Genomic DNA, 21520 nt, shown 5'->3' on the forward strand with positions numbered 1-21520 from the left:
AAACATGCAATCATTATTAGTGCAAGCTGCATGTGCCCACCTTTTCACATGTTATAATTATAAGAATGGCACAATAACATAAACATAAAGTAACAGTTACTGCATGTATATACGCAGCTATATTATTATACTCAGTGTATAAAAGAAAGTGTTTGCACAGCTATATTAGTACATTGTATATATAAGTCATGTCATGTAAGCAAAACAAACACCATGTGTGCATGGTGAGTAAAAGAAAGATAAGCTATGATATACTGAAGTATAAGTAGAGTGCATCTTAGTACAAACGATATAAAACCTATAGTGTTATTATTTACATGCATGCAGTCCGAACCTCTTGTGGGAGATTTTCAATAGTTGCTTGTCTAGGGAATTCTCGTTCACGACGTATGCAGCTGTTCTGTTTGTAGTGCTCAATCAGTGGCTTCCAAGTATCAAGATCGTATTCCAGCAACCTTCTATTACCTGTATATTATACACATCGATGTTAATTTAGTTTCTCACACAACATGAAGATGGCTACACTTACCGACTATAATAAGTCCATACTTGCTTCGCGTGATGGCTACATTAGTCTGATGCTCATCCGTTACAAATCCTAAATTCTCACGCAGCCACAATCGGTCAGGCTGCACATGATCCGGATTGGCAATTTCTTCAATGGGTTGTGAACGGACGGTGGACAAAACTACAAACCCATACTCATCACCTGTGCATGTGCATGGTTCAGGACATCACATGCAATCGTCATGTGGTCAAACAGAAGCCATTAACTATTATTAGCTATTGAATAATATACTTGCCTTGGCTTTTGATGATGGTTGTTACGGTGACATCCTTTAGCCCGACTTTGTCCGCCAAACGTCTTATACACACTTCTTGAGAGGAGTAGGGTGTAAGAACGGCTAGTTGTGCTTGATCGACTTTGTGGATGAAATGAAGTACACTCAGTACTTGAATCTATGGCATGTGAAACAAAATAACTTGGGTATACATATTAATAGCGAGAAATTTTAAATTTTCACCGTTTTATTAAAGGGTTAGCATACCGTACAGCACAAAATTTGTAGAGACAGTTTTACGATAGTTATACTGTTTACTGTTCATCCTGTATATTTTGGACAGGAGGGCTATAGGTAATAATCATTATTACCTATAGCCCTCCTGTCCTGCATGGTTCCAACACATATACACATGCACGCAAAGAGTAGTTTTTCTTACCGTCTTTTTAGCATCTTTTATATTACACTTTGATCCTGCCATGACCTTTCTTCCTTCACTGTTACCTGTCTCCTCCTCCATTTCTGTGCCAACAACATCACAAAACAAAATGGGACAGCGTGGACCCTGTGGACCCGGCCAAAATCCAACAAGTTTACATTCTGGATTTTGCCTCTGTTTTACCGAATTGTCTGTCAAAAGTTTGCCACCATAAAAATGTTGAGAAGGGAATCTGCATATTTCTTCATGCTGAAAGGATATAGAGCAAGCATTAATTTTATTACTTTTCCATGATTGTACTGGAATTTACCATTCTGTATTGAGTGTTCAAAAAATTTGTGAAGTTTTCTTCATTCTCAGCATATCTCTCAAACAGTGAAGTAGATAGCCCTTTGTCTCTGGCGGGTGAGTATTCAATCACTGGCTGAAGTTGCTTGTGATCCCCTATGACAGTGACGTGCTCACAGATACTGATAGGGATGATTGTTTCAGGCTCAGTGGCCATTCCACTCTCATCAATAATCACTTGTTTTGGATGGACATAGTTCTGCACCCGAGCACTGGCGACCTCACTGCAAGTGCAAAAAATCACGTCGTATTTCTTCAAAAGTTCGATCTTTTCTAGGCTTGTGATTAGTTTTCGATAGCAGTTGAGAGCTTTTCCACTTGGAATTGTTCCTCTTGGAAGTTTAGAGAACTCTTTTTCTTTATCCTGCAGTTCAGTGCTCGTCTTGCGGATAATATGATGGAGAGCATAATCCTTTGCCCACGTTGGAGGCTCGTAGCCTGAATTTGTCACAAAGCCTTGCCCTCCTAATTCTCCAGGGTCAGGGAAATCCTTATGTTCTGTGGCTTTGCCGTAAATGCGCAAAATCTTCAGAGCTGGGGATTTCAGCTTGTGGAATTTTTCTGCAGAAAAATGATGTATATATATGCAGGCGAGCAAGCTTAAATATATTACGTACCTAGTACAACATCCACAGCTTTATTGGATGGACCACAATACATCACACACATGTATTTGTCTCTCTTGTTGACGCTAGCAAATATGTATGCCAAGTGAGCACCAGTTTCACTCTTTCCAGTTCCTACACAAAGAAGAAATTATCATACAACTGATGACAGTAGAAACTATATATTAGGTGGCATACCTGGTGGTCCTTGGATCAAATGGAACGCACATCTTGATGACTCCCTAATGGCAGCTTCTTGCCCTTTATTCAACCGAATACGCTTGCACCTAATCCACAGGCACATTGCATTATCTTCAATCTTCAGCTGATTGTCGACATCTTTCGGATTCACTGACCCTAAATCAAATAAATAGATTCACTGTACCTAGTGTAACAAAGGCAATTTCTTACCATATTTATTCCTGGTGATTTTCCCAATAGCCACTGCTTTAGCGAGCTCTGATGTGCCCCGGATTTGTGATTGCTCTTTTTTCTTGCGTGGAAGCAAGTTTAACAAGCCACTATAGACACGTCTGCAGCAAAAGTGATGAGGTTAATAATAATTTGTTTATTAGCTATCAACTTACTGAAACGATGTACTGAGAGTGATCACTTGTACTTCACATGGGTTTTCGAGGATGCTTTTCACTTGCTCCGATATCCTACAGTTACTTTTCCCAACAACTTTGAGAGAAACAGTTCGCCAATCTTCCATTTTATCTTCCATTTTACTAGGCACATGAATGTCACACACGACAAAATGAAATACTGCACGAGTAGATGAAGACATCTCAACACCGTATCGAGCACATACAAGATCCCCAATACGGATTTTAAAAATTTCGATGCAGTGCTCTGAAAATGTGTCGGATATTCTCAGAGTAATATCACCAGTTGGTAGGTAGTACTTTTCATCGACACAATTTGCTGGGACTTGTAACCGTGGCCACCTCAGTACAACGTCTTGCAGGATAACTATACTAGAATCTCTCACACTGCTTTGGGACGCTTCGGCTAGAATGATTTTCTCCCACAGTTCCACATATCTGTTGATATCAGAGTAGGTTCTCCTTGATGCGTGTATCAGAATTGGATCAGAAAAGCACTCAGCAGGCTGGGAGTTGTGCTGCACACAAACTCGGACAAACTGGGAGAGTTCAACAATTTGAATGGTGGGATTGATAAATGCACCTTTTCCAGACCATGACAACCAAACCTTGAACATTTCGTATGGCTTAATCTTAAACTGTAGCTTGAGGAAACTTACTGGACATAGTCCAATTGTGCTCACATTTTCTGTTGTGAGGCTTTGTGTACATGTGGAAGCTTGTAATGTGTTTTGTAAATGTCCTTTTACAGTGGATAGTCGTTCCTCGCAAGGGTCTTTTATGAATTCCATGCAATCCTTCCATTGTTTAGCAGACATTGACACAACATCAGGCTGAACGTTAGCTTGATACTGAGCTACAGTAAGCGTATCATTCTCCGAGACGGTCCAAAGCTTGCAACGTACGTCTGATTGGTTATCTGTGTCTTTTGCACTCCGAAGATTAACAAGAGATGTGTACTCTAACACTATGGCTCCAAGCTGATCATTCATTGAAGCTACTTTCATATCAATGGAAAAACAACCATGTTTATCCAACGATTTTACCCGGCCCAGATGTTGCAAACGGAAGGTTCGATCTTTCGGCATGAGATGCTTTAAGCGAAGACTTGAGAAAGTGAGTTCAATTTTGTTTCCTTTTTCAATACTGCACACAAATCCGTCAAACACCTCGCTACTACTCATTAAATCTGCAGCCAAAGCAACGACAGACATTTGCGACTCAAATCTTTTAGCATTTTTCGACTTTTTGTTGAGTTCAGGGCAGAGCTTCGCTAGTTCTTCCCTAGAAAAATGAACAGGTTTCTGATCCAAAACTTCTGTTAGCATCTGCTGTGTGACAATGTCAACATATCTTCTAAGCGGAGATGAAAAGTGAGTGTATTTCGAAAGATTGAGACTGTAGTGTCTGTACTCGTCCGCAGCAGCTCCTTCTACAGTATAGCAGTATTCTGCTGCAGCATAACAGCTACGCAACTGTGCATTAACAACTGAGAGCTGTGGAATCGCTCGAGAGGAAGAAAGTCTGTTTGCTAAAAGATTGCAGTTAAATTTGAGCATTTCCTCTAGCAAGCGTGTAGGAACTAGGACGTTTGGAGCAGCTCGTGAGTAGTCTTGATTACGTGGAACAAGTTGAGTGAAGCTGTGAGATAAATGCATGACCCTTTGGTGTTCATCAATAACTTGGGTCCTTTTTTGCATATTGGGGTATCGTTGCCTTCTTAATATGGTGCTGTTTGGCTGTTTGGAGTGTAACAGTGTTGCTACATGCTTATTTGCAAATATCATTAGCTCTTCGATCATCATGTGTGCCTGCCAACATTTTTCCTCTCCTGGATCAGAGACATCATACACGAAGCAAGAATCATTTTGTAATCGATCTCTTCTGATATTTGAGGCAATCAAGTATAGCGATTTCAAAGCCTCTTTTATTGTGATGAAGCTTTTTTGTTCAAATAGTGTTGCACCGTCTACAGGTGTAGTAATTTCTGAATCCATTATCTGTTGAGCTGTTTCGTAAGTTAGTTTCAGAACTGATTCGACAACTGTTGCATTAGTGCTAGGATCTCCTATTATTGATACGTCTTGACCTTGAACTTTCACTTTCATCATCACCGTGAAAGCATGATGTTTTTTGTAGGGCATCAGTGAGAGATTCTTACGAAATGAAGGTGGCAACATATCAATAGGGGCTAAAGTGTCACTACAACCAGGATACACAGAGGTTCCTCTATGACGTGCTTCTTTATCGAGAAGGGAGCCCTTTGTGACATACTTTGCCACATTAATGATATGAATGCCTAGCTCAAAGGTGCTGGGGTCACTTTCCACTTGCTTCAATGATATTGCATCGTCAAGCAGACGAGCATTGTCTGGATCAATAGTGAAGCAGAAATAATCGGCGGATTGAGAAGGTGGATTCTTGAACAATTCATCGTTTTTCATAGGAATTGATGGCTTTATGTTGTATTGTAGTCTTAGAAGACGATGAGCATTGTAAAGATTGACTCCTTTTGGTAGTGCTTCAATTACTGCTCCAAGAGGGTATCTGTATTTTAAATCCCATTTCACAAATTTCACCAAGAAAAGCATGTCGTTAGCGACAGACGAAGGATACGTTTTCTTTATTTGAGGTAAGTCATGAGAATTTTCGACTGACTGAGCATCAAATACAACTACTACACTATCAGTAGACTGTAGATGGTCGTGAATTGAATCTTTGTCGCCGTTTTGCAGTATACGCCTTGTCAGGAATGGTAGATTAATAAACAAGGGATCAACTCTGGACACTGGAGATAAGCAGGTTGCATTTCTTTTAACCTGACAGAGAAAATATTGATCATTTCCTCTCTCAACAACCCTTGTGACTCTTCCGTAACATTTTCCTGTGGGGTTATCATCAAATACCCCTATTTCCACAGTGTCTCCGTCAAAAGCACCTTTTCGATTATTAAAACCTCTTATTGTAACAATGTCTTTATCACCATCCAATGGAAATGCTTCACCGGAAGTAAAGTGATGCATACGTAAAACACAAACATAAATATCGGCATAGTTCTCTTCTGTAGGCTGCTGCACTTCAATTGGGTCGTTTAGAGTGTCATTTTCTTCTTTTATATTCCACGTAAGAACATCCGCTCCTTCTCTAGAAAGTTTGAGACGTGCATCTGTGAAGATGTGGCTTTCATTAAGTGCAGATTTATAGGCCTTAAGAATAGTATCTTCTTGTACACTACCAGCATCGGAAAAATTTTCGTCACCTGGGTGACACCGAGAATATATATGGTCTTTTAATTTCATTATCTTTTGTTCAATCTCTGGTGTTCGTTTAATGTTTTCACTGAGTTCAAATGAGCGTGACTCGAAACAACGTTGCAAGTAATGACTCCAACATTTTGGATTGTGCTGAGGATTGTAATTGTCACCAACGTTATCTTCTCCTCTTAGCAAAAGATATGGATTACCCACAACCACGACAAGAGACTGTGATCGGGTGATGGCAGTGTTAAACACGTATCTATCACTGAGAGTCTTTGTCTGATTGAGAGGCTTGCCATACTCGTCTGTTTTTTCCACTGTGCTGATAAAGATGGCACGATATTCTCTCCCTGTAATATCAATGAAACAATTACACCATAATAATTACTATTGTAGCGTAGTGACATTGTGTTGTAAGACTATAAAAAGCTTACCTTGAATTTCATAGGCTTTGAGAATCTCCAGCGATTTGATGTTAACGTCTCTTTTGTAAATCTTTTTTTTTATCAGTGAGCACTGAAATAAAAGAGCAAGTTGACAATCTGTATGCCTACAGTCTATTTTGTGAACAAACCTGATTCTCCGAAGATGACATAATACACACTGCATTCCGCATATCTCCCCAGTGCCGGGGCCAATTTTTCAAATATTTTTCAACATGGTTTAAGACACAATCTGCTTCAGTGACATCAGTGCCTCTTCTAGCGATTTTATTGTCGTCTAGACTTGAACAGACAAACACAAGTGGGTATGGAGCATCTGGGTGAGTCAGAGCTCTTGAACGACTCAAGAGTGTAGACTCATAAAAGAGGTGGGATGGGAGCATGAGAATTCCATGGTGGCATCGATAATTAGTTGAAAGTTCAGCATGTAGATACCTTCCCCCATTAGGTAGCTTCTCATAGACAGCATACAGCCTTTCCATTATGGAAGTCCCTAAACCATTACCTTGAGCTTCTTTTCCAAATACAAGGAGCCTTGGTCCAACCTGCATTCAGAAGTACATTAAACATAAGCTTACAAAGTAAAAAAAAACACACCGTGCAATGCATGGGTTATACATATAACATAAGTTACCTGGTTGTGATCCCCTGCAATAATAATGGTTGTATTCTCACCAGCTAAGGAAAGTGGCCCCACTGTTTCAGGTTCTCTAGTTTGAGCTCCCTCATCGATAAGGATATGAGTGAAATAACCATTGCTGTACTTACTAAGATATGGAGCTAATCCAAGAGTAGTAACAACAAGTCTGTGATTACTATATCTGTTTGCTTGACCAACTGATACGAAAACTTCGGGGTTCGCATTTTTAATTTCTGAATGATGAGAAGATGTGGCCACTCTTATGAATCTTTGGTACCATGGTCGGTACTCGTTGTGCTTCATTGAACAAAAGTAATTGACAAAAGTATCAACTGATGCTTGGTGATGAGCACAAATAAGTACATTATTTGAACGATTTCTAAGAATTTCAAAAGCTGCCCGAGCAAGTACACGTGTCTTTCCTGTACCAAATGGTCCAGCAATTAGTAATGGGCATTTAGATCTGGATGAGAGAATCAGATTTAGAGCCTGCACTTGGCAGGTTCTATCCAGTTGAAGATTTTCATACGGTGCATAAGGCCCTATGCACTTTGCATCGTCATCAGTATCCATGTTGGGTTGGTACTTAGCAACTGGTATAAGTCTATCAACAATGCACTGTGGCAGATTATCAAGAGCATTGTGCAACCGTTGAAAGTAAGCATGCTTCAGCTCAAATTGAATGAGAACATAATCTCGAAAGGGATAGTTACCTTTACATTTTGGATTCCATGTTATTAGTAACCTATTCTGTTCTTCGGTAAGCCCGAGTACAATTGAGTTTTGATCAGCAGATCTAGGCAGTTGAAATTTCTTAATTTGGTGGAAAGGAATATGACTGACATGTATAACAATACTTCCTTCATTGAGAATCAGAAATGAACCTTCACTGGCTTGCTTTGCATATGACAATTTCTCAGCGTCATCGCTATCAGTGTCTTTGCAGCTAATGTATCCATAGCGAACAAATTCGTCATTCCCTGATATGGAAGAACTGTCTCGCTGGAATAGTACTACTTTGAACTTGTCATTGTACCTGTATGTAATTATGATTATGATCAAAAGCAGCATTGTAATCGAACAAGCAAATAATCCTTACCTCTCAAGCACATTGCAATGCTCTTGCTCTTCCCAGCTTAATAAATGGTGAAATTTACGCTTGTAGTTTTCCCTTGTTAATTCACATGAAATCTCATCCATTGAGAGATCATATTCCTTAAACGACATAGAATGAGAGTCCAGGGTATAGTTTCTAACTTCTTGTTGTGGTTGTGGTTGTGGTTTATGAGAGGTTTGTTTTCTTTTGGGTATTTTAACACTCTTGGCTGAATTTAAATCCTGCATGCAGAGAACGATATTTTTAGCATACATGCAGAGTATACACCATAATTATTAGCTAACTCACAGGAAATTCATCTTTGTCTTCGATTCTTAGTTTTGATCGAGGCGGAGGATGGTCAGCTGCATTGCAAATGAAAACCGGATTACAATCATCATGCTAGCATCGTGTATATAAGAGAATACCTTTTGAGATGTTTGTCTTTTGGTGAGTACTTATCGTCTGATGATAACTGGTTGGTTTAATTACACCATTAACTTGTGATTCCCTTTTTGATTGTGGCTTAGTACTGGGAGCTGTATTAACAGATGTCATGACAGAAGGGTTAGGACCAGAAAAAGAGCTAGGATTGAACCTCTGGCTCGGAACTAATACTGGGCTAGGTTTGGAAGACTTTGAAGGAGGTTGCTGATGAACGATGCTGGGTGGGAGACTAGCAGATGTTGGTACACCCTTAGAAGAACATTGTGGCACCAGTTTTGTAGTATTCTTTGCACCAGTAGCACTGTTCATAGTACGACTAGGATTGGTGCTTGAAAGAGTAGCATGTGCCATTAAACCCTTAGAAGAGCTTGGTGCTACACTAGCAATGTGACTAGATTCCACCACAGTTGTTGTACGACACTGAACAGAAGGAATAGAAAATAGGACTGCCCTTGAAGAGGTGGATGTACTGATTGGTCTAGTTGCAGGTACCAATTTAATTTGTTCTTGTACTTTTAAAGCTAGAGTTCTTTTGAACTGAGTTTGTTTTTCCGTTGACTTCAAAACATTATCTGGTACATAAAATGTTTGTTTCGCAAGACACAAATGAAGAAAGTTACTCCAGCATTTAGCTGATACCCCATACTTTCGTACCATATGTTCTTCAGTACGTAAAAGGGTGAGTGGGTTACCAACAACAACTACAAGTGATTTTGCTCTCGTCAACATGGTGTTGAATACAAAAGGATCACATGAGCTTTTAGTTGGATTCAATGTATTGCCATCTAGACTTAACGGCTCAGTTGTGCTCAAAAAGAGGGCTTGGAATTCTTGCCCTGCACGGAAGAAATGGATTACTTTTTGATATTAATCCTCAAATACCTTACCTTGAATCTGATATGTTGAAAGTATTTTTGTTGTATCGAATTCTTTTACTTGGGTTCGTGCACATTTTCTCACCACAACAACCTACATATTGGGGGAATATGAACCTCTTGTCATACAAATACAAATGCTGAATTAACCTGAGTTCGTGTGGTTGTCAAGATCGCAATTTTATCTTTATGATACGGTCCCCATTGATTTCGTGGCCAACATTTATGTGAAACATATTTTGATGCCTCATTAAGAAGTATCTCAGCTTCTATTTTCTGTAAGCCAGGGTTCTGTTGTTCTGAGATACTAGAACACACAAATATTAGAGGGTATCGAGCTTTAGGGTGGGGCAGAACAATGGCAGGGTTGGCTATAATATTGGTGTAAAACAATTTTCTTGGGATCTCAAGGATTTGATTGTTACATCGATGATTGACAGCAAGGGTCAGTGAATAAGGTGAGGCTGCATGTCCAATTTTGGTGTAAATACTCTGCAGGCGCTCCAGTATGGAATGCTTTAAACCGTTCTCTCTGGACTCTTTACCAAGAACAAGAAGAGATGGTCCAACCTGCAAGGATACATGAAACACGATATACACAATGCAAAAATTGAGTTACCTGAAAAGGATCTCCAACTATTACTATCTTGGTTTGGTCAGAAGCAAAGCACAACGGAGCAACTGCCTCTGGTTCCCATGCCTGTGCACCTTCATCAATGAGAATGTGAGTGAAGAAGTCTGGCACCAAATGCCCTTGTCTAAGTCTGGTAAGAACATTTTTTAGATGTAAAGATGTTTCGAATGTTGATATTATCACTTCCATATTGTAATGCTTTCGATCACGGTAATCTCTCACTACATCATGGCAGTTCTTAAAATATGTCAATAACTTGGATGGTGGTTTGTGACGTCGACTGGCTATTCTAACGATTCCATCTTCCACCCCAGACAACAGTTTACAGTAACTGTCCAATAGAATATCTGCAGTGGCTTGATGATGAGCAACCATAAGAACTCGAGTGTTTTGTGCCTTTTTTCTTCCTAGAACTATGTAGAAGCGTGCAATAAGAGCTAACAAACATGTTTTTCCTGTTCCAAAGGCACCACTAACAAGCACAGGTGGTGAACTAGCTTGACACATAACCACATCTTCTAAGATCTTCTTATGTTCATCTTTATCACATAAATCTTCCACTATTCTGCTTTCCTCACGGGATAGGGACATCGGCTGTAAGAAGTCATTACTACCATTTGGGACAATTCTTGAAACAGTAGATTCTGAAATTGAGCTGACTGCATCAATTAAGGTATTGAAAAAGTGGTGCTTTACTTCAAATTCAACTTTAACAGTTTTTGGAGTTCCTGAAACTACGCCCCCTAGCTTCCTCATACTTTGTGCACTAAAAGTCACATACAGCTTATCGTCGGAATGATTAAAATTTACTGGCAAAATTTCACATTGGACCTCAAGCGGATGGCTAGTACGTCCAATATCCACAATGAAAGCAGCTTCACTAGCTTGTGTAGCATATGCAATTTTATCAGGAGAGATCCCACTGATAACACCATAGTAACACTGCTCATTGGAATGCTCATTGGAATCCCAGGGAATAATCCAATTTGGTTCACATCCCATAGCGTATATCTTCAGATCATATTCACCTGCACATCTGCAAGTGCCCAGCATGTAAGAGAGATTAGACCTAAGTACACTTTACATCTAATCAAAAAGGCACACATAATTATAAGTAATGTTGTAGACCTTCACAAATAATTATACTGATCATGTTTTATAACATCATAATCATGACAAACGATACAAACAAATCATTTGACAATGCATGCATGCCAGTACCATGCATGCACTTGCAAACAAACATGTATTGAGTATACTGCATTACTAAAATAATGTTTTGGGAGTGAAAAACCTTTGCAAATAAGCCAAATCAGCAGAATATTAGATATTGTTTTTTGTATTCTGGCAAGGATCATAATGTCATACAAGTACTGGTATAATTACAGGCAATCAACACTAGCTTGCATAATTCACATATTTACATATTTGATGCTCGTAAAATACGAGTAACTGATATGGTAGAGCCAGACATGAGAAATTATTTAGTAGCACATATACATGTACATGCACCAAGTATAAGGCCATTCCAGGTGAAACCAATAATGACATAATGAGAAAAGCCGCTCGCCCACATGCAATTAAGAGAAACGTTAGGATCAGAAACCAGAGGAGCGGCCTAATTAACGGTAGCCTCGATCCCAGGCCGCACTTCCTCTGAAGATGGGCCTAGTATCGACTGCTCCTATATTCCTCAGAAACTGGGGACTTTGGATAACATGGAATATGCTCAGTTAAAACAATGACGTCACAATTAACGAACGGAAGTGGATTGAAGGAAGTAGATAGAAGTTCGACTGTGAAGGATTATAGCCCATCTGACCAATGCTAACCTATAATGAAAGCACCGCGGGTGCTGATGTCTCAGTGCAGGTGCCAAAGCTACATAACTAATAGCTTTTATACACATACTTTTTTGCAGACATAATCCAGGGAAACTCAAATAGTGGGTAATGATCGACCATGATTGTTGTTAAAAACGATCATGCCAAAAGTTCCAAGTCTAAAATTAATGGCAGAGCCTGGCAGCTCTCTTCTCACTCTTGCAGCTACCAGTACCAATAGCTTAGTCTCATGAATTAGCCGCCCTTCCACGAAGAGTCCATCTGAGCACTTTAGTCCAGAGGTCATTGCACAATGGAATATTACACCAGTGTCAAAACCAATGCATGCAAAGGTCAACCGCGAATGCTTGACTAGCAGCTATGAATTTTTGTTTGGCTTGCTCCAAGAACGTTGCTAAAGGAACAAAAAAAGAGTTGCACAGGACTAGTGCAGTCAACTTAAAGTTAGGGTATTGTGATCACTCATGAATATTCATGAGTTTAATTCTGTCAGCTTTTTCTCTTTTGCAGGTTCAAAGAAGTCTGCTGTACTTATATTGTATGATTATCAACTCTATTGCTATTGTTTTGTGTAAGAACACCATGATTATGAAGATGCATGAATGAGAAAAGTGGGCATCAAAACCGCAAGTATATAGACTATTTTTTGCGTCAATTTATAAGAGCAGTAAGTACTTTCAGCAAGCTTTATTGGTATCTATATGTAGCTAAGTACCTTCCAGAGGGGCCAGACGAAGAGATATTCGTTGTAAAACTTCATACGGGTGAGTAAAAGCTAAGAGTAGACGGTAAGTATCTAAAAATACGCTGATCTTCTGATAAACAGGAGGCTAGCTCCAACCAGATTGACTTTTTTCAAAATTTCTCTTCGTCTGGCCCTGCCCCTACCTTTCTTTAATTGGATAGAGTCCTCAGTTGAAGATTCCCGGGTTTATCCATGCTAAAAATTGACGCAAGAAAACTCCAGTACAACTTGTCTGATGCTACACTAAAAACATAGCGATAATGATATTCATACTCCATAAATATCGCAGGGGCGAAACACAATACCCTACCTTGCATTCTGTACAGTAGGACGGATTTATAGCTATAGCAGAATGCATACGCTTCTTGTCATTCTTTATTTCCTATAATTTTGTCAATCCTTGATCTGAGGGCGGCTGATTCATGAGACTACCAATATAGCTAGTGTTCTAGTGCAAAGATAACTACTATAATTATAAGTAGAATAGCAACTCTCCATGGACAAGTTAATCTACGTACTCTTCTGAAAAGACTGCAATGGAATTCCAAACTAGTAAGCTAAACTAGGCATAACTCGAACGAAGCATTATTCACGAATTAAAATCCAAGAAAACATGACTATAGAAGCCTCTTATAATACTTACACTTTGTTGATCCTTGAGCAGCTGTAGCAGTCTACACAGACACGCACACACACAAACACATATACTACCGTATACCTCGCTTGCGCATGCGCGCTGAGGCATAATTAACCTGCTATGCTAACAAAAGACTCACAGCCTGCAACAGTGCCAATCATTTTAACTGAGTGAAAGCGCCTATTATGAACAGGCCATACCTACCTAATGCTAACTTGGGTGAAAGTCTATCAGAAAGAAAATAGCTGCTGCAACAAACCTACAGCTCTGTGTATGACTTTATTACCCGAGGCGCGTGTGGGCGGCCACGGGTATAGTAATACGTAATCGTTGGTTTGTTTGTTTGTTTGTTTGACATCTGAGCCTGCTTACCTGCATGGATAGTCCGGGAAAACGGCAATATTCAGGTGGCCATACCTCAGAAGCCATACAATAAATAACCCTAAACTCTTATGTGTGTTATTACCTCACCATACTCTATGTATGTATGACATTTTGGAGAATTCTGACAAGTCACCCGTTTAGTTAATGTTGAATTCATATGGAATGGCCCACAGGCAGAGGAGGTTGGACATCACTTGAACTTTCACTAATTATAATGACATTCCAGGCCAATTTGCTTTTCGTTTTTGCTGACTCAGCAGTAGAACATGACTGGATCTAGGCGGATCTTAGCTACGTAGTATGGGTATTATGTGCTGATAGGGTTAGGTCCAGTAACCATCATAGACACCAAACACAACTAGCTGTCAACAGATTCAGCGACAGAAACCGTGCAGAAATATTGTCTCATGAATCAGTCACCCTCTATAACACAGACTCGTGATTAGCCGCCCAACTTTTAGAGGGTGGCTAAAATAGAGACTAGCATAAGTACAGTAGACGCTACTGCTGAGTCAGCAAAAACGAAAAGTAATTTGGCCTGGAATGTTATTAAAAGGTCATAATTAGTGAAAGTTCAAGTGATGTCCGACCTCCTCTGGCCCACAGGCATGTTAATAACTGCACCAACTTGTATTCCAAAGTCCATATCTTCTGATCCCATGAAGATCCTATCACAAAACTTATACAAGCCGGGAAATAGTGCCTAGAGACTAGTTTGGTAAAAAAAAAAGATGCCATTTTTGAGTATAATGTTTTATTAAAGGTTACGATAATGACCTTTGACCCTTTAACGAGTGCCCACCCCCTTTTAAGCACGTCACCTGAAAGGTCATAATTATCATAAGGAGTACGGTGGAATAGTTTTTATCTAATTATGGCAGAAGTTATGCTCTAAGAGCGTAGGTGGGTCACCGAAATTTGTAAATTTTCAAGGGCTCGTAACTAACATATGGGGTTAAAATTGGGTGTGGTTATATAACTTTTGGGTGTGTATAGTTTCGTTGAAATTGGAGGGGGTGCTCATTTTTGTGTGTTGAGTTCAGGGTTTCATACAGAGAGGTTGGAGCCCTGGGATTTCCCCCACTGGAAATATGAAAAAAATTGATGATGTCGTACCAAATTGTACAGTGAAGTACATCTACATGTAGCTATAATGATTATTCTACGTGTATCAGTCAAATCATGCAGGTAAGAGAAAGCCTCTTACATACATCAGGAGCTAATGCAAACATATCCATTTGATCTAGCACGCACATGGTACAGTTTAAAAGTTCAGATAGGAGATTACATACCGTATAGCGCGAAATTTTCGAGGTATTTATATTTCGTGGATTGACCTCTAAAAGCGTTTCGTTGCACAATGTTCGCAGAATGACTGCTTACCGGAAGCCACGCCTTTAAATCTTTGCATGTTATAGCAGATAATTCTAATCAAAGAACAATTTTCGTGGAATTAATTTTCATGTAGGTTGCTAACACACGAATCTGCAAAAATTAAGCCACTCGAAAATTTCGCGCTTATACGGTATATCAGATAATTATACACAACATGCACGTATACAATTATGATTTTAAACCTTACAACATAAGCAGCAGTGGCGTAGCCAGGGGGTGGCAAAGGGGGCAAATGCCCCTCCCTTTTTCTGCTAAGCTCAGGTTAGTGTATCTGATTATCTTGCTGAGCACTCCCTTTCTTCTGAATATTGCTGCAGTTAGCTAGCTAGTAGGCAAGCAAAACGATTTAGCCTCTAAACTATGATTCTGGTCTAGACAGTTCTTGTTCTTCGCTAAACTAGCTTCTTCTGCATGTACATGTATGCAAATAAAACATCAGGCCACACCCAACTAAATAGAGAAGTCAATTATGACGTCACAATTAAGAGGCGTAGCTTCCGGTAAAAATTTCGGCACTGCGCGGCTGATAAGTTTTGCCCTCTCTTCCAAAAAATCCTGCCTCTACACTCCTGAGCAGAGCATGTACATAGTTAGCCTCGATCCCAGGCCGAGTTTTCACTTTTATAACGGTTAGGCGAACAACAACTAGGCCTGGTACTAGTTGTCTGCACATGCGTCAACCAATTAGCCCAATTCTGGCTATTAGTATATTCTCGTTCACTTTTGTGATATTTATATTTATATATTTGTGTACGAACATTTACTAGCCAGTATCCTGTTTATCATTATTGGAATGGCTCTTAGCTGAAGCTTTTATTTTCCCTGAAGCTTATTCTGAAGACCAAAGAACAAGTGAAGAGGCTATAAAGCTTTGTCAAGCTTATCAAGGTCATTTGTGTGGTTCTATCAAGTCATTTTTGTTTGGCAGGATCTAGATCCACCAACGACATGATATATCTTTATATGGTGGATCAAGTGAAGAATGTGAGCTAGAGGACTTGGCCATCATCAGCTCGAACAGAGGGATCGCCAATGACACTATAACCTGTTTAATACGAGAAATTTAATATGTACACGTTATAGAATGTCTACTTCTCTGCACAGGAGCAATGGCTAATATCCAGCTACTATCCCAACAGTGCTCCTCTTGGCTATACTAACGGACGAGACTGGACAGTGTGAGGTAAGGGTTTAAAGTCTTCGGTTTTTTTTTATCTTGTCTTACTCACAGGACTGGAGTGTATCTATATCTGCTCATCCGAGTGTTGTTTCTGATAGCTCAGAGGCACCAAGAATCTGAGTTTATACGAATAGGGGCCTAGAATCAGAGAGGTCAGGCAGCCTGCTAAACCTTCTTGAAAAGTAATTCAATCATCCTAAAGTTGCCCTGGGTCACAATAATTATGCTGCAGCACAACCGGCAACTCTCCTTGTGAAGCAGCTCCCTATGTGCATCTTTTGTATACCCACTCTGTGAATTTTCTATGTATAACTTCAAGGATTGGTTAATTTGTCGACCACAAAAATACAATGAAAATATGACGAATGCGCAGACAACTAGTACCAGGCCTAGTTGTTCGCCTAACCGTTATAAAAGCGAAAACTCGGCCTGGGATCGAGGCTAGTACATAGTGGGACCATAGGCTCTGTACACACACTAGAGGTTAATTATGCCTCAGTGCGCATGCACAAGCGAGGCATTTGGTAGTGTGTTTGTGTGTCTGCATGTGTGTGTGTGTGTGTAGACTATTTCAGCTGCTCAAGGATCAATGAAGTGCAAGTAAGAATTTCTATAGGCTTCTAGTCATGTTTTCTTGGCATGCTATTTGTGGATTTGCAAAATAAAGCTTCATTCTCGAGTTACGCCTAGTTTTGCTTACTTGGAATACCATTGCAGCCTTTTCAGAAGAGTCCGTAGCAAAACTTGTTCACCGAGTGTTGCTACTCTACTTAGTAGTTAGCTCTGCACTAGAACGCTAGCTATTGGTAGTTGCAAGAGTGAGAAGAGAGCTGCAAGGCTCTGCTGACTTGCAGCCAGACTTGAACTTTGGCATCGATCGTTTTTAACAACAATCATGGTCGATCATTACCCACTATTTGAGTTTCCCTGCAATTGCATGCAGCAAAATTATAATCAATGTGTGTATAAAAGCTAGCTATATAGTAGTTTTATGTTATGTAGCTTTGGCACCTCCACCGAGGCATCAGCACCCGCGGTGCTTTTTATTTGAGTAGCTTTTCTGCTTTGTTTAAAAAAATTTTTTCAGGCGAGGTGAAGGTGTACAATGCAGTAAGAACTAGACTAATAGTTTTAAGCACAAAAACCTCCTTAGACAATCATTCCGCCAAATTTTATCCGGGAGCTGCCCCCCGGATCCCCAAAATTTCAACGGCCTATGGCCGTCATCATTTCCCCCCTGGCTAAAAATCCTGTATGAAACCCTGACTGTATACCTGTCATGAATATTATTCACATGGCATGTAAATGGCGTGGTGACGGATTGACATGCGGCTCTCTCCCGCTTTTCTTGTTTCCACCCAGGCCAACCCTAGCAACTTTCACATTACAAAACCTAACTTTCCACAAAGGGAATTGTATGCAGTGCTTCGGTTTTACCTCCCATAAAGGATTGTCAGTCAGAAAAAGCGAACTTTAATAATATTATAATGATTCGAGATCCATATACCTTTATGAATTGTTACACTCATGATCTTAACGAAAGCACGCGGGTGCTGATGCCTCGATGGAGGCGGCAAAGCTTTATGGTAATGAAGTTACAGTGCTATAGCAGACTATTATTAACTACACACATGTATACAGTACATTACACAGTGTCACATGTTATGCAGAGAATAGTGAAAAGAGTGGGAAATGATCAACTACAATTATTGAGTTAAGCTGCAAGCTAAATACTGAAACAGTGTGGTTTTGCAGCTACCATTATATAGCAAGCGTTCTAATGCAGAGCTATAACTGCAAGTTAAGTAGAATACATGTAGCTAAGTTATATCCATAGATTTTGCTACGTAAGACTTGAAGAGTCTAAAAAGTCTGCAACAGCCTTCAAATTAGCCTTAAATCGAGAACGAAGCAATAATTATTAATCCTGCAATTCAAGAAAACGTGACTAGGAGCCTATAGAAACTCTTACTTGCACTTCATTTATCATTGAGCAGCTGTAGCAGTCTACACAGACACACAGGCACACAGACACACTACCGTATACTTCGCTGTGCATACGCAACCGATGCATAATTACATGTTCCTACATTTTACTGCTTTTCAGGAACGTACACTCACTTTTTTTCAAGAATTTCAATGTGGGTTTTTTCCTCCCAGCATATCAGGTTGTGATACTTTCTTTTATAGTTTCCTCTTGAAAGCTTTTCTTGAATGTATCTTTCGTCTAACTCTTCCATAATTCTCTCCTCGAATTTCTCTTTACTTGCAGCATACTCGGCTTCATGTTCTTGATGTGAATAATTGGGCTGGCTGGTAATCTGTGGTCTGCTCATCGGCAAGAGGGTATAGTGTGTAAGCCATGTGCAGTACCAGTGCTTTTTAAGTAAGTTGAAGATTATTCAAAGTTGAATGTTCTCACAATAACAAGCAACTAAACCACAAAGCTGACTAGATCTAGGTGGCTGTCACACCGTTGTGGTTTAGTGGCTTGTTATTGTGAGTATCATATTTACTTGATTAAACGCCCTCCTTGAATAAACGGCCATCTCGTTTAAACTCCCAGGGTAAAAGCTCTGTCTTTGTCAATAAACTCCCATCTTAAATAATCGCCCATGTATGGGGCATGGCACTGTGGGTGGAACTGAAATAGCACGTGGAACCAGTTGCAAGCGTGGCAGCATAGAATAAAAATACTTTTTTATGATGCATCGATGGCAGAGAGAGAGATACCGACACAGAGGGCACTCCTATGACTTAAATTTAAGCTGAGAAATAGATTTAAGCTGAGACAGCAACCCAAGAAGAGCACAATAACTGCTTCTGTGCAAGAGTTTTGGAGGAGACATAACAATAAACGCCCTCCTGGATTAAACGCCCCCTCTAAAGGCTTCGATCTGAAATAAACGCCCGGGCGTTTAATCAAGTAAATACGGTACTCATTTCAACATTCAACTTTGAATGACCGTCAACCTACTTGAATGTAGGGAAACCTGGGTTTTCTTCAGGAAATTGAACACCAGGTGGTTGAACAGTTCCAGGAGGCTGATAATATCCCATACTAGGATAGAAACACTGTAGCTGCAGAGATGATGTGTACAGTGATAGGTAAATTCTGAGTAGAGACTCGGTGTAGTGTACACATTAAATGTTATTCATAGGCTTTACTGGGAACAAACAGTTCCAATAAAATCTAGTACATGTAGTTCATGCATTGGGGCATCCCCAGGGGATTAGTATTAACTCTATAGAATGCAGAGGCTGTTGTCCCACAACAAGTATGAATGCACAGTCAATTTGTCAACAGATGTTTCCAGGTACCACTTACTTGGCTTAATGGCTGTTGATAGTGACTGGGCCACTGTTGCCAAGTTGGAACACTTGACTTACTTGTTTGCGGATTCAGTTGACTTCTATCCGGCTCTATATAAATCAATTACTGAGTCATGTATTATTGTATAAAGGCACAAAGCTATACTCAAACCTACCTTTTCGTAAAGATGTCAACAAATTATTGAAACGCATATGCTCTTCTCTATTATGAGCATAAGTACACATTTCCAGTCTGCAATTTTTGCCACCGCTACACATTGCAATACCACCCTTAAGTCTTTGAATGAATTTTGTGCTCTTTATGGGAAACTGACGAATTGAAGGAATGAGTTTCGTTCCATTCCACTGAACATATTCTTTGTGTCCTGTGTCTGAGAAGCTGTGGCCTTGTTTATCTTCGCATTTGTAACCCAGCAATGCTTGAATACGTTCATTTTTCGCTAGACACTTCTTGCACACAAATCCTTCTTGTGCTTTATTCATGCCAGCTCTCGTAGCCATTTCTGGTGAGGGTTTTCTTCGGAATTAGACAACCTTCTGTATCATGAAATTAAAATCATATCTATAGAGATCTAATTCTACTTGGACGTCTAGATCTAGTCTGAAAATAGATGTCTACATAAACTCACCGTCGACGCCACGTCAGATGACACATTAATCTCAAGGTATTAGAATGATCTATATAAATCTACTGCCATGCCAGTATAATTATATAGATCTAGATACTGACAGGAGCAAATGAGGCTCCTGATACTGGCTATTAGATCTTTAGAATAGTCAGATCTGTATACGTTATAATTGTGTCATATGAACTAGAATTTATAGTAGCCACAATAGCCTGAAGGTATGTACGTACGTACGTACGTATATAAATAAATAGAGATGTAGATAAATAATTAATAGATCTAGATCTAGCAGATAATACCTTTATACAGTAGATAAAACGTTACCTTATAGAGCTGCTGTGAAGTGGAAATGGAAAGGTAACATCTGGAACTTAACTATAGCTATAGATATATATATTACCTGTACCTGCACCTGATAATTCACTTACAAGGTCAAGAATTACAAATTATATCGTGACGAGTAGAACTGGTAAAGGATCACCCATGTTTAAAACGAGAAGTTGAGCATTCCTTTCACCTCCTTGTCTTCTCAGCTCTGTACAGGAGGTAAATGAAGCCATTTTTTCTACAAAAGACTTGCCTCATGTCTAGCAAAGAAATGGGACCAATCATATCATATAGCTCCACCATGTCTAGGTTATGCTGCCGCTTGACGTTCTCGCTCCTCCGCTCGGCTATCAATGCATACGTGGTGCAAAATCGAGCCATGGCCATGCCCTAAAGCAACCACCTAATTAGTATGAACTTGGCCAACTCAGAACTTAATCTCTGTATAATACCCTCAACTTTATTATTTTTTTAACTCTTAGTATTGTCTGGAATTTAATATCGCGTGCATGCATGCTGCAAAAAGGCTGTTAATATTTTGCAAAAATTAAATCCGCAAAAACTTTTCTAACGAAAGTTTTTATACCCTCGAAATAATTATACCCGCTATATATGAAGTTAAAAAAGCGATTTGCGGCTGGTGATGCACCCCAATGCTTTTAATATAAAAGTTTTAGCCATGCATATGCCAAGTGTTTGGTCCAGTTTAGAATGGTGACGACATGTGTTGTGATGATCCTCTAATCGCTTCCATTGTCACTTTTGTGTGCTCCCAGCGATCCACTCTAAACGATCAGCGACAGTGTTGAAGGCTATAGTACATCGTTTGCTATACTAAAGCTTAAGACATTACAGTATATGTGTTGCATCAAACT

The 21520-nt window shown here is 39.7% G+C and overlaps 1 protein-coding gene across 2 annotated transcripts; it reads right to left on the reverse strand.

The window, feature by feature from the left end:
- Window positions 1–27: 27 nt before the first annotated feature.
- On the reverse strand, window positions 28–20804 carry LOC135333645 (3'-5' exoribonuclease HELZ2-like). 2 transcript variants are annotated; one of them, XM_064528646.1, is made up of 23 exons: window positions 20643–20804; window positions 19848–20229; window positions 19688–19782; window positions 19337–19440; window positions 18481–18687; window positions 10160–11210; window positions 9691–10110; window positions 9553–9634; window positions 8647–9501; window positions 8528–8583; window positions 8222–8460; window positions 7117–8158; window positions 6614–7027; window positions 6474–6555; window positions 2762–6389; window positions 2586–2707; window positions 2373–2531; window positions 2187–2309; window positions 1532–2130; window positions 1222–1470; window positions 804–960; window positions 530–709; window positions 28–465 (listed from the first exon to the last, which is right to left on the reverse strand). In XM_064528646.1, exons 2-23 carry the CDS (start codon window positions 20191–20193, stop codon window positions 314–316), a joined length of 10362 nt encoding a protein of 3453 aa, XP_064384716.1. In that variant the 5' UTR covers window positions 20194–20229; window positions 20643–20804; the 3' UTR covers window positions 28–313. The 2 variants fall into 2 exon arrangements, with proteins under 2 accessions (XP_064384716.1, XP_064384717.1); XM_064528647.1 differs by lacking the exons at window positions 18481–18687; window positions 19337–19440; window positions 19688–19782; window positions 19848–20229; window positions 20643–20804 and adding an exon at window positions 12007–12134.
- Window positions 20805–21520: the final 716 nt, after the last annotated feature.

The sequence above is a fragment of the Halichondria panicea genome, chromosome 3 (assembly GCF_963675165.1).
Source record: "Halichondria panicea chromosome 3, odHalPani1.1, whole genome shotgun sequence".
In the NCBI taxonomy this organism is placed as follows: Eukaryota; Metazoa; Porifera; class Demospongiae; order Suberitida; family Halichondriidae; genus Halichondria; species Halichondria panicea.

Excerpts from the sequence above, each read along its gene's own strand:
- LOC135333645 (XM_064528646.1), bottom strand. The coding sequence starts at position 20,193 with ATGGCTACGAGAGCTGGCATGAATAAAGCACAAGAAGGATTTGTGTGC. Across the intron at positions 2,708-2,761 it reads ACTCTCAGTACATCGTTTCA|ACGTGTCTATAGTGGCTTGT; the intron begins GTAAGTTGATAG and ends CTTTTGCTGCAG. Across the intron at positions 2,310-2,372 it reads TTTGATCCAAGGACCACCAG|GAACTGGAAAGAGTGAAACT; the intron begins GTATGCCACCTA and ends TTCTTTGTGTAG.